At 36.5% G+C, this 14,056-nt stretch overlaps 1 protein-coding gene across 1 annotated transcript in view; it reads left to right on the top strand.

Annotated features, from left to right (window-relative positions):
• LOC138326151 (ubiquitin carboxyl-terminal hydrolase 24-like) overlaps nt 1-14,056 on the top strand; it is a 123,716-nt gene that overhangs the window by 77,374 nt on the left and 32,286 nt on the right. The window contains exons 45-49 of the mRNA XM_069272279.1: nt 1,196-1,328; nt 3,848-4,049; nt 4,363-4,466; nt 10,169-10,282; nt 10,603-10,702. Of these exons, the coding sequence (XP_069128380.1) occupies nt 1,196-1,328; nt 3,848-4,049; nt 4,363-4,466; nt 10,169-10,282; nt 10,603-10,702 (653 nt within the window). The remainder of the gene's footprint in view (nt 1-1,195; nt 1,329-3,847; nt 4,050-4,362; nt 4,467-10,168; nt 10,283-10,602; nt 10,703-14,056) is intronic.

Raw genomic sequence — 14,056 nt, 5'->3', positions numbered from 1 at the left:
ATACAATATACAGAGATCTGGATTAGACAAGGGTCAGTTCTGACAAGTTATACAATATACAGGGATCTGGATTAGACAAGGATCAGTTCTGACAGGGATCTGGATTAGACAAGGATCAGTTCTGACAAGTTATACAATATACAGGGATCTGGATTATACAGGGATCAGTTCTGACAAGTTATACAATATACAGGGATCTGGATTAGACAAGGATCAGTTCTGACAAGTTATACAATATACAGGGATCTGGATTAGACAAGGATTAGTTCTGACAGGGATCTGGATTAGACAAGGATCAGTTCTGACAAGTTATACAATATACAGAGATCTGGATTAGACAAGGGTCAGTTCTGACAAGTTACACAATATACAGGGATCTGGATTAGACAAGGATCAGTTCTGACAAGTTACACAATATACAGGGATCTGGATTAAACAAGGGTCAGTTCTGACAAGTTACACAATATACAGAGATCTGGATTAGACAAGGGTGAGTTCTGACAAGTTACACAATATACAGAGATCCGGATTAGACAAGGATCAGTTCTGACAAGTTATACAATAAACAGAGATCTGGATAAGACAATTATCAGTTTTGACATGTTACACAATATACAGGGATCTGGATTAGACAAGGATCAGTTCTGACAAGTTATACAATATACAGAGATCCGGATTAGACAAGGATCAGTTCTGACAAGTTATACAATAAACAGAGATCTGGATAAGACAATTATCAGTTTTGACATGTTACACAATATACAGGGATCTGGATTAGACAAGGATCAGTTCTGACAAGTTACACAATATACAGGGATCCATATTAGACAAGGGTCAGTTCTGACAGGGATGTGGATTAGACAAGGGTCAGTTCTGACAGGGATGTGGATTAGACAAGGGTCAGTTCTGACAGGGATCTAGATTAGACAAGGGTCAGTTTTTTGTGTAAGTTAAGTTTGACCATGATAAGGATAAGGTGAAATATTACATGTGACAAAGATGTCTTTCTTACTTGTAGATTGTCATTGTAAGGGATGTTACACACATTCAGTATGACAGAAGAATCTTAGAGCAAATCTCAACTTTTGAAATAAAACTAACTGTCTTTATCATCTTTGGAATATTAGAATAATCAATTGCTGGACTATGTTATCAACTGTAGTAAATGTTATTGCCCCATTGGATGTTATTTTAGCGTCAAGCTACCCTGATGACCGTGTTCGGTATTGGAATGGATACATGCTGTTTTATGAAAAAGTACAGGAACCAAAAAATCCAAGTTCTGCCAAGAAAACAAAGATCATCAAACGAGTTGTCCCTGACTTGGGGTAAGATTATAGTTAAGATATTTTCCTGTTGTACCTGACTTGGGGTAAGATTATAGTTAAGATATTTTCCTTTGTAGCTGACTTGGGTTATGATTATAGTTAAGATATTTTCCTGTTGTACCTGACTTGGGGTAAGATTATAGTTAAGATATTTTCCTGTTGTAGCTGACTTGGGGTAAGATTATAGTTAAGATATTTTCATTTGTACCTGACTTGGGTTATGATTATAGTTAAGATATTTTCCTTTGTACCTGACTTGGGGTAAGATTATAGTTAAGATATTTTCCTGTTGTACCTGACTTGGGGTAAGATTATAGTTAAGATATTTTCATTTGTACCTGACTTGGGTTATGATTATAGTTAAGATATTTTCCTGTTGTACCTGACTTGGGTTATGATTATAGTTAAGATATTTTCATTTGTACCTGACTTGGGTTATGATTATAGTTAAGATATTTTCCTGTTGTACCTGACTTGGGGTAAGATTATAGTTAAGATCTTTTCCTTTGTACCTGACTTGGGGTAGGATTGTAGTTAAGATATTTTCCTTTGTACCTGATTTGGGGTAACATTATAGTTAAGATATTTTCCTGTTGACCCTGACTTGGGGTAAGATTATAGTTAAGACATTTTGCTGTTGTACCTGACTTGGGGTAAGATTATAGTTAAGATATTTTCTTTTGTACCTGACTTGGGATAAGATTATAGTTAAGATCTTTTCATTTGTACCTGACTTGGGTTATGATTATAGTTAAGATCTTTTCCTGTTGTACCTGACTTGGGGTAGGATTATAGTTAAGATATTTTCCTCTTATCCCTGACTTAGGGTAAGATTATAGTTAAGATCATATCCTGTTGTACCTGATTTACGTTCAGATTATATAGGTATTCACATTTCACAAGTGGGTAATTTCACTTCTTACAACTCATTCTAGATAATTCTCTGATTGTTGACCTCTGATAATATGAACACTTGCTTATCAAGTCCAAACTGTTCCAGATTTCCAATTTTCCAGACTTTGGGATGCCATTTAATTTGTCAGTAATGAAATTGGTTTCCTGATGTTTCTGTCCAGATTATGAGTTTGTCAGGCTGTTGTTTGTTCGGATTATCGCATGGCTACTGTACATGATTCTAAATGAGTATGAATGGCTTACCGTAAAAACTTGTGTAATTTGCGCAATTTTTCTGTGCAAAAATAAAATATGAAGTTGGGGGTGCGCAAAATACATTGATAGAGACGATTTAAAAAAATTACAGGGAAAAAATCTGTCCATTCTGAGGGTCTGACGATCTATGAATGTCGAGGTACTGCTTTGTTTATGGTAACCTATTTATATGATAAAAGGTATTAAATTTGTAAAAACAATGCCACAATCAGTGACTTGGGCCGGGTCAATCTAGTTTACCTGTATTTTTTTAAGGGAGAGAGTCTATAGAGAGAGTGTGTGTGTGTATACACAAACATTAGTGCCAGCCAGCCACCTGTGCATGATCACCAGTGACTGGGTTTGCCGAGCTGTGAATGAATGGCTAGTTAGCTTGACTGATCTATATATCGTCAACAATGCATTTGTATCTACCTAAAATCAAAGAATTTATTCTTCAAAGTGCATCAACATTCACTTGATTAAAGTCCTATTACGTCTTTATTTAAGATATTATAATTAATCTTCACATTTCTAGTCAAATTGCACATGAAACTCCAAAAGCAAATCTAGCAATGCTACGTAAGGGAACCGCCCGACTGACTGCAGGCCAGTGTGCAAAAAGTCAAAACACACTGGGATTTATAAGATGCCTAAACTGACCTATATTTAGGACTTTCAATAAGTGGTTTGCAATTTTATTACTGCAGAATTAACAAGCTACAAGGTTAGTGACATTTTCAACCGTATTGTTAAATATAATAAGCCATCAGCTTGAATCTGGTACCGTACAGGTAGCGAGTTTACTCACACTGCGATTGTTGCAAGCTAAACTATGTATCCGCTAGCTGATTGCTATTGATTGTTAATGATCTCAAACACACTAATTACGTATTGTGACAATTTCAAGTAAATAGATTCTAATCTTTTCTAATATTCCTGATAAGTGTTCATGTGTAATATCTCAAAACATTGACATGTGCACGGAGTGCGGCGGACCAGACCGCCGATGTTTTGGACATCTGCAAGATATTTTAGTTTTAGGTTACGGTGGCCAATTAATAAAAGAAAACAAACACAATGCGGTTTTAATATGTTATTTCTTCTAAATACAAGACTTCTTTGTGCAAGTTGTCAAGCATTTATGGGGAATATTTTGCATTGAAATTGTCACCTTCATACATAGATTTCGGGACTCCCTGGACATCGTTTTTTTCCAAATTTTTTGATGAGCAAAATATACTGTTAGTAGATTTTTTTCAGCATTTTCAGCCCTAAAAAGTATCTGCACAAATTACGCTGGTGCGCAAATTATACCAGTTTTTACGGTACTGGGTTACCTTTCTATATATATTTGAATGATAATTCAGGAAAGGACGACTCGATTCTGACAGTCTAATGGAGCTAACAGAACTCGTCCACAAGGGAGAACGACGAGGAATATTTACAGACCAAATGCCGGCCAGCATTCACCAAGTCATACAGGGAGAAAATCTCACATTCGTCAAAAATCGAGATGTCTACAATGTTGAATACTTTAGATTTGTCAAAACACTTGTAGATTTGTACTCGGTAAGCAATACAGTCTTTTGTCTGTGATTAAATTAAGATATTTGGTACTGTTAGGAGAATGTTTGATGTTATAATTGACTAGCTTTGGTTTTTTTTTGCTCAAAATCTTAAGGATTCAATCCTTACAAAAACAGAAACTGATCATTCATGATCTCAGAGCCTGAAAATGTTAAGATATATAAATGATCCCGTTTCATGATGCAATATTAATACAATTATTGTCTAAACCAATCACATGTACAGCATTTGTCTCTCATTTTTGTATTATTTTGAAATATTCAATACAACATAATGTTGTTGTTTTTGTTTACAGAGAAGTCAGGGTAATAGAGATTTTACTGCCATTTCTGTACAATCTCTCCAACTGGGAATGAAGTACCTATTCAACACCTTCTTCAGGACGAAAAAGAGATCAAAGTTAGTATCTAGTAATCTGTTCTCCCAATAGGATTTCTTAAATATATTTTACATGTAGCAAAACTTTCCAGTGTTCAGAACCTCAAATATTAAGTAACATGTTCCTATTTTTTCCATTTTCGTTAGTCTTTGGCAGGAAAATGTGTGGTATAAGAAGACTAAGCCACTGTAATTTCTCCATCAAAAAAGGTAATAACCGCGTTAACGTCATTTTAGCGAGAAGATTACAAACAATTATGTTCCATCACCACTGCAGATACTAGTCCTGCAGAACTGCTATCAGGTATTACGTGTTAGGCCAAATAGCCCTATTGGTGGAATTTCAATTATTTGAAGAGTTTTACTGTAATATAGATGAAGTAGAAGCAATGTTTGTAAACTGATTGTATATATTAAACCTTTAGGACGGAGCTGTATGAGTGTTTGTAAACTGACTGTATGTATTACACCTTTAGGACGGAGCTGTATGAGTGATTGTAAACTGACTGTATGTATTAAACCTTTAGGACGGAGCTGTATGAGTGATTGTAAACTGACTGTATGTATTAAACCTTTAGGATGGAGCTGTATGAGTGTTTGTAAACTGACTGTATGTATTACACCTTTAGGACGGAGCTGTATGAGTGTTTGTAAACTGATGACTGTATGTATTACACCTTTAGGACGGAGCTGTATGAGTGTTTGTAAACTGACTGTATGTATTACACCTTTAGGACGGAGCTGTATGAGTGTTTGTAAACTGACTGTATGTATTACACCTTTAGGACGGAGCTGTATGAGTGTTTGTAAACTGACTGTATTTGGTACACCTTTAGGACGGAGCTGTATGAGTGTTTGTAAACTGACTGTATATATTACACCTTTAGGACTGAGCTGTATGAGTGTTTGTAAACTGACTGTATGTATTACACCTTTAGGACAGAGCTGTATGAGTGTTTGTAAACTGACTGTATTTGGTACACCTTTAGGACGGAGCTGTATGAGTGTTTGTAAACTGGCTGTATCTGTTACATCTTTAGGATGGAGCTGTATGAGTTTTTGTAAACTGACTGTATATGTATTACACCTTTAGGACGGAGCTGTATGAGTGTTTGTAAACTGACTGTATGTATTACACCTTTAGGACGGAGCTGTATGAGTGTTTGTAAACTGACTGTATGTATTACACCTGTAGGACAGAGCTGTATGAGTGTTTGTAAACTGACTGTATGTGTTACATCTTAAGGACGGAGCTGTATGAGTGTTTGTAAACTGACTGTATATATTACACCTTTAGGACGGAGCTGTATGAGTGTTTGTAAACTGACTGTATGTATTACACCTTTAGGACGGAGCTGTATGAGTGTTTGTAAACTGACTATATCTGTTACCTTTAGGACGGAGCTGTATGAGTGTTTGTAAACTGACTGTATGTATTACACCTTTAGGACGGAGCTGTATGAGTGTTTGTAAACTGACTGTATATATTACACCTTTAGGACTGAGCTGTATGAGTGTTTGTAAACTGACTGTATGTATTACACCTTTAGGACGGAGCTGTATGAGTGTTTGTAAACTGACTGTATGTATTACACCTTTAGGACGGAGCTGTATGAGTGTTTGTAAACTGACTGTATATATTACACCTTTAGGACTGAGCTGTATGAGTGTTTGTAAACTGACTGTATGTATTACACCTTTAGGACGGAGCTGTATGAGTGTTTGTAAACTGACTGTATTTGGTACACCTTTAGGACGGAGCTGTATGAGTGTTTGTAAACTGGCTGTATCTGTTACATCTTTAGGATGGAGCTGTATGAGTTTTTGTAAACTGACTGTATGTATTACACCTTTAGGACGGAGCTGTATGAGTGTTTGTAAACTGACTGTATATATTACACCTTTAGGACGGAGCTGTATGAGTGTTTGTAAACTGACTGTATGTATTACACCTTTAGGACGGAGCTGTATGAGTGTTTGTAAACTGACTGTATGTATTACACCTTTAGGACGGAGCTGTATGAGTGTTTGTAAACTGACTGTATGTATTACACCTTTAGGACGGAGCTGTATGAGTGTTTGTAAACTGACTGTATATATTACACCTGTAGGACAGTGCTGTATGAGTGTTTGTAAACTGACTGTATGTGTTTCATCTTAAGGACGGAGCTGTATGAGTGTTTGTAAACTGACTTTATGTATTTCACCTTTAGGACGGAGCTGTATGAGTGTTTGTAAACTGACTGTATGTATTACACCTTTAGGACGGAGCTGTATGAGTGTTTGTAAACTGACTGTATGTATTACAACACCTTTAGGACGGAGCTGTATGAGTGTTTGTAAACTGACTGTATGTATTACACCTTTAGGACGGAGCTGTATGAGTGTTTGTAAACTGACTGTATGTATTACACCTTTAGGACGGAGCTGTATGAGTGTTTGTAAACTGACTGTATGTATTACACCTTTAGGACGGAGCTGTATGAGTGTTTGTAAACTGACTTTATGTATTACACCTTTAGGACGGAGCTGTATCAGTGTTTGTAAACTGACTGTATGTACAACACCTTTAGGACGGAGCTGTATGAGTGTTTGTAAAACTGACTGTATGTATTACCTTTAGGACGGAGCTGTATGAGTGTTTGTAAACTGACTGATGTATTACACCTTTAGGACGGAGCTGTATGAGTGTTTGTAAACTGACTGTATGTATTACCTTTAGGACGGAGCTGTATGAGTGTTTGTAAACTGACTGTATGTACAACACCTTTAGGACGGAGCTGTATGAGTGTTTGTAAACTGACTGTATGTATTACACTTTTAGGACGGAGCTGTATGAGTGTTTGTAAACTGACTGTATGTATTACACCTTTAGGACGGAGCTGTATGAGTGTTTGTAAACTGACTGTATGTATTACACCTGTAGGATGGAGCTGTTTGAATTTGTAAACTGACTGTATTACACCTTTAGGACGGAGCTGTATGAGTGTTTGTAAACTGACTGTATGTATTGCACCTTTAGGACGGAGCTTTAAGAGTGTTTGTAAACTGACTGTATCTGTTACACCTTTAAGACGGAGCTGTATGAGTGTTTGTAAACTGACTGTATATATTACACCTTTAGGACTGAGCTGTATGAGTGTTTGTAAACTGACTGTATGTGTTACACCTTTAGGACGGAGCTGTATGAGTGTTTGTAAACTGACTGTATGTATTACACCTTTAGGACGGAGCTGTATGAGTGTTTGTAAACTGACTGTATGTATTACACCTTTAGGATGGAGCTGTATGAGTGTTTGTAAACTGACTGTATGTATTACACCTTTAGGACGGAGCTGTATGAGTGTTTGTAAACTGACTGTATGTATTACACCTTTAGGACGGAGCTGTATGAGTGTTTGTAAACTGACTGTATGTATTACACCTTTAGGACGGAGCTGTATGAGTGTTTGTAAACTGACTGTATATATTACACCTTTAGGACTGAGCTGTATGAGTGTTTGTAAACTGACTGTATGTATTACACCTTTAGGACGGAGCTGTATGAGTGTTTGTAAACTGACTGTATTTGTTACACCTTTAGGACGGAGTTGTATGAGTGTTTGTAAACTGACTGTATGTATTACACCTTTAGGACTGAGCTGTATGAGTGTTTGTAAACTGACTGTATGTATTACACCTTTAGGACGGAGCTGTATGAGTGTTTGTAAACTGACTGTATGTATTACACCTTTGGGACGGAGCTGTATGAGTGTTTGTAAACTGACTGTATGTATTACACCTTTAGGACGGAGCTGTATGAGTGTTTGTAAACTGACTGTATGTATTACACCTTTAGGACGGAGCTGTATGAGTGTTTGTAAACTGACTGTATGTATTACACCTTTAGGACGGAGCTGTATGAGTGTTTGTAAACTGACTGTATGTATTACACCTTTAGGACGGAGCTGTATGAGTGTTTGTAAACTGACTGTATGAATTACACTTTAAGGACGGAGCTGTGTGAGTTTTTGTAAACTGACTGTATGTATTACACCTTTAGGACGGAGCTGTATGAGTGTTTGTAAACTGACTGTATGTATTACACCTTTAGGACGGAGCTGTATGAGTGTTTGTAAACTGACTGTATGTATTACACCTTTAGGACGGAGCTGTATGAGTGTTTGTAAACTGACTGTATGTATTACACCTTTAGGACGGAGCTGTATGAGTGTTTGTAAACTGACTGTATATATTACACCTTTAGGACGGAGCTGTATGAGTGTTTGTAAACTGACTGTATGTATTACACCTTTAGGACGGAGCTGTATGAGTGTTTGTAAACTGACTGTATTGTTACACCTTTAGGACGGAGCTGTATGAGTGTTTGTAAACTGACTGTATCTGTTACATCTTTAGGACTGAGCTGTATGAGTGTTTGTAAACTGACTGTATTTGTTACACCTTTAGGACGGAGCTGTATGATTGTTTGTAAACTGGCTGTATCTGTTACACCTTTAGGACGGAGCTGTATGATTGTTTGTAAACTGGCTGTATCTGTTACATCTTTAGGATGGAGCTGTATGAGTGTTTGTAAACTGACTGTATGTATTACACCTTTAGGACGGAGCTGTATGAGTGTTTGTAAACTGACTGTATGTATTACACCTTTAGGAGGAGCTGTATGATGTTTGTAAATGACTGTATGTATTACACCTTAGGATGGAGCTGTATGAGTGTTTGTAAACTGACTGTATGTATTACACCTTTAGGACGGAGCTGTATGAGTGTTTGTAAAATGACTGTATTATGTTACACCTTTAGGACGGAGCTGTATGAGTGTTTGTAAACTGACTGTATTTGTTACACCTTTAGGACGGAGCTGTATGATTGTTTGTAAACTGGCTGTATCTGTTACATCTTTAGGATGGAGCTGTATGAGTGTTTGTAAACTGACTGTATGTATTACACCTTTAGGACGGAGCTGTATGAGTGTTTGTATAACTGACTGTATGTATTACACCTTTAGGATGGAGCTGTATGAGTGTTTGTAAACTGACTGTATGTATTACACCTTTAGGACGGAGCTGTATGAGTGTTTGTAAACTGACTGTATGTATTTACACCTTTAGGACGGAGCTGTATGAGTGTTAGTAAACTGACTGTATATATTACACCTTTAGGACTGAGCTGTATGACTGTTTGTAAACTGACTGTATGTATTACACCTTTAGGACGGAGCTTTATGAGTGTTTGTAAACTGACTGTATGTATTACACTTTTAGGACGGAGCTGTATGAGTGTTTGTAAACTGACTGTATGTATTACACCTTTAGGACTGAGCTGTATGAGTGTTTGTAAACTGACTGTAAGTATTACACCTTTAGGACTGAGCTGTATGAGTGTTTGTAAACTGACTGTATGTATTACACCTGTAGGATGGAGCTGTATGAGTGTTTGTAAACTGACTGTATATATTACACCTTTAGGACGGAGCTGTATGAGTGTTTGTAAACTGACTGTATGTATTGCACCTTTAGGACTGAGCTGTATGAGTGTTTGTAAACTGACTGTATATATAACACCTTTAGGACGGAGCTGTATGAGTGTTTGTAAACTGACTGTATGTATTACACCTGTAGGACGGAGCTGTATGAGTGTTTGTAACCTGACTGTATGTATTACACCTGTAGGATGGAGCTGTATGAGTGTTTATAAACTGACTGTATTTGTTACACCTTTAGGACGGAGCTGTATGAGTGGGCGGAGACAATCGAGTGTAAACTCCAGAGTTGTAAGGAGGCATGTTTATGGCTAGTAGAATATATGTCTGGAGTGGAGGGTTCCTCTTATATCAAGTAAGTTCTGGATGATCAACATTGGTCTTGTGATCCCGTTAATCTTTGTAAAATTTCATCATTAAAATTAATGATCTTACCTCCTTTAATGCATTGGTTAATGTTGTAGTATTTCAAAGACTTTTTAAGACATCTTGTTTTTTTTTATAAATCATCTTTCTGATTAATGAACTGTATCAAAGAAACTGATGTGTATGGATTTACAGTTAATTCCCCTGTCATGTATGTCATATCAAATTATCATGGATATGTGTTATATTTTTACTGGTGTGTGAATGGAAACAATTTTCTATGTTATATTTTACACATCTATTTTGTAGGCCATTTTTGTTAGAGTGTCCTAATCGAGAAGTGCGGTATACTTTTGCACGAATCTTGGATGCATTGATGTCCAGTTACTTTAAACATGGCGGGATACAGGTGAGTAAGCATCAGTGAATTTTTATTTGCCTGAGAAATACTAGTTGGTTTTAATTTGATTTATACCTTGTATTTGGCTTGTGCATATGGAGTTACATGTTTGTTTCTAGTATTACTCCCTCCTTCTTCCACCCTCCTTCTTCCATTGGAATCATAATTGTGATTTTTCTGGGAGTAAGTCCAGAGTACATAGTTGTATCAGAACTAGAAAGGATTCATCTCTAAACTAATTCAAACAATCAATCTATGACTCTATACCCTTATATGTTTAACATGGTATATGATATAAAATGTTAGAAAACCTTAGAAGTCTGTGACAAGTTTAAGTAAGATTTAGGATAAAGCATTGTGTATTTGACAGGGGTTGTCTCCCACTAAAAGGAGATGTAGGATTTTGATACCAGTAACATTGTGTATTTGACAGGGGTTGTCTCCCACTAAAAGGAGATGTAGGATTTTGATACCAGTAACATTGTGTATTTGACAGGGGTTGTCTCCCACTAAAAGGAGATGTAGGATTTTGATACCAGTAACATTGTGTATTTGTCAGGGGTTGTCTCCCACTAAAAGGAGATGTAGGATTTTGATACCAGTAACATTGTGTATTTGACAGGGGTTGTCTCCCACTAAAAGGAGATGTAGGATTTTGATACCAGTAACATTGTGTATTTGACAGGGGTTGTCTCCCACTAAAAGGAGATGTAGGATTTTGATACCAGTAACATTGTGTATTTGACAGGGGTTGTCTCCCACTAAAAGGAGATGTAGGATTTTGATACCAGTAACATTGTGTATTTGACAGGGGTTGTCTCCCACTAAAAGGAGATGTAGGATTTTGATACCAGTAACATTGTGTATTTGTCAGGGGTTGTCTCCCACTAAAAGGAGATGTAGGATTTTGATACCAGTAACATTGTGTATTTGACAGGGGTTGTCTCCCACTAAAAGGAGATGTAGGATTTTGATACCAGTAACATTGTGTATTTGACAGGGGTTGTCTCCCACTAAAAGGAGAATGGTATGTAGGATTTTCATACCAGTAACTCGTGTGTTTGTTTACATGCTACTGTTGTAGAGGAGTTTGCTTTTGTGAACTAGACACAAACATCTACCTGGTGTTTTTCATTAGTTCTGTTTAAGTAAAACTTAAGAAAACTTCAAAGCAAACATATTGCATGAAGGAAATTATTATTTTCATTATGTGATTGAACTTTTTTAAAAACTTATAAAGGACAAGTGCGCATCCGGAAAGGAAATGTATCCATCCACATCAGTGAACTATGTTTCCTGACCTGGCTTTCAACAATTTAACCCATTGATTGATTAATTGATTGATTGATTGATTGATTTTCTGATGCCAAGCTAAAATTTCAATGCAGACATTTCAAGACATTTTTCCAATTTTCACATTTCAAAATCAAACTATGCTTGACAATGCTAATTCCTAGCTGCTTTAATGTCTATATAGATTGACATGTGAACTACCCATTTCAATAAAACTTAAAATTTCCACTTTGACTCACTTCAATGTTAATAAAGTCATACATCTAGCTTACATGATAAAACAATATTTGTATACTAATCAGATTTTAAATACATAATCAAAATAAAATAAACAAAATATTTATTATTTCCCTGTATTTAAGAGCTATATAAAAACAGGAGGGGGAGATAATGCCTCTTGTGTTGTGTAGGACTTCATATTTTCTATCTAAAGTGTAGAGATTAAAATATCTGATTATTATCAGTAGTAACATGTAAATATTTTGCCTTGCTTTTTTTCATCACATTTCATAGTACCGGTAGTATATAACATTTTGATGTGTAATCATATGAGTTCACCTCATTTTGGCTTTCAACCTAATATTTTGTAACATTTTATATGTATTTAAAAGCTTTAATTATATGATCTAAATGTGTTTTCAATAACTGTAGGTTATCTCAGATTTTTAGGTCATCTGACACGAAAGGTCAAAATGACCTATTGTCATCATGCATCGTCCGTCGTTGTGTGCCGTGCATCATGCACTGTGCGCCTTCTTCCGTGCGTAAACTTTTCATTCAACTGACTTCTTCTCAATAACCTATTTGGTTTTATTAGTTTAACGTCCTATTAACAGCCAAGGTCATGTAAGGACGTGCCAGGTTTGTTGGTGGAGGAAAGCTGGACATCTTAACCACTCAGCCACCATGGCATAACTGAAAGGCCCAGGGTACTGATATTTGGCCTATAGCATGCTGGGATAAAGGGCTACCAAATTTGTTCAAATAAATGACCTTGACCTTGATTCAAGGTCACAGGGGTCAAAAAGGCTAAAATCTTTAAATGACAACTTCTGAAGAACCAAAAGGCCCAGGGTACTCATATTGGGCCTGCAGTATGCTGGGATGAAGGGCAACTAAGTTTGTTTAAATAAATGACCTTGACCTTCATTCAAGGTCACAGGAGTCAAATAGACTTAAACCTTTGAACAACTTCTTGTGAATAACTAAGAGACCTATAGACCCCTGTGGTATGTTGGATTGAAGGGCTACCAAGTTTGTTCAAATGAAATATTTAAGGTCACATGGGTCAAATAAGCTAAAATCTTGAAACAACTTCTTGTGAATAACTAAGAGGCCTAGAAACCTGATATTTTGCCTGTGGCATGCTGGGATGAAGGGCTAACAAGTTGGTTCAAATAAATGGCCTTGACCTTCATTAAAGGTCACAGGGGTCAAATGGGCTATAATCCTTAAAAAACTTCTCAAAAACCAGAAGGCCGAGGGTACTGATATTTAGGCCTGCAGCATGCTGGGATGAAGTGCTACCAAGTTATTAAAATAAATGACCTTGACTTTCATTCAAGGTCACAGGGGTCAAAAAGGCTAAAATCTTTAAACGACTTCTTGTGAATAACTTAGAGGCCTAGAGGTCTGATATTGGGCGTGCCATGCTTAGATGAAGGGCTACCAAGTTTGTTTAAATGAATGACCTTGACCTTCATTCAAGGTCACATTGGTCTAATAGGCTAAAATCATTCAAAGACTTCTTGTGAATAACTAAGAGGTCTAGAGACATGATATTAGGCCTGTGACATGCTGGGATGATGGGCTACCAAGTTGGTTCAAATGAAGGGCCTTGACCTTCATTTAAGGTCACTTGTTCATTATAACCTCGCTTTGGGCCAGCTTTCGTTTTGTGTTCCAAAAATAGAATATGTCGGTCTATTTTTATCATTTTTGAGGTTGGTATTCCCCATGTTTTCCTGTCGTTTTAGATAACCAATCATTGTAATAAAATATTCAATAAACATCTGAAAAGCATAAAAAAAATTATCTAAGCATACAGAACAACTTATTTAAGGTTCATGT

The sequence above is a fragment of the Argopecten irradians genome, chromosome 6, assembly GCF_041381155.1.
Source record: "Argopecten irradians isolate NY chromosome 6, Ai_NY, whole genome shotgun sequence".
NCBI classification, from domain to species: Eukaryota; Metazoa; Mollusca; class Bivalvia; order Pectinida; family Pectinidae; genus Argopecten; species Argopecten irradians.
The sequence above is the reverse complement of the archived record's forward strand: the minus strand, read 5'-3'. Positions and strand labels throughout refer to the sequence as shown.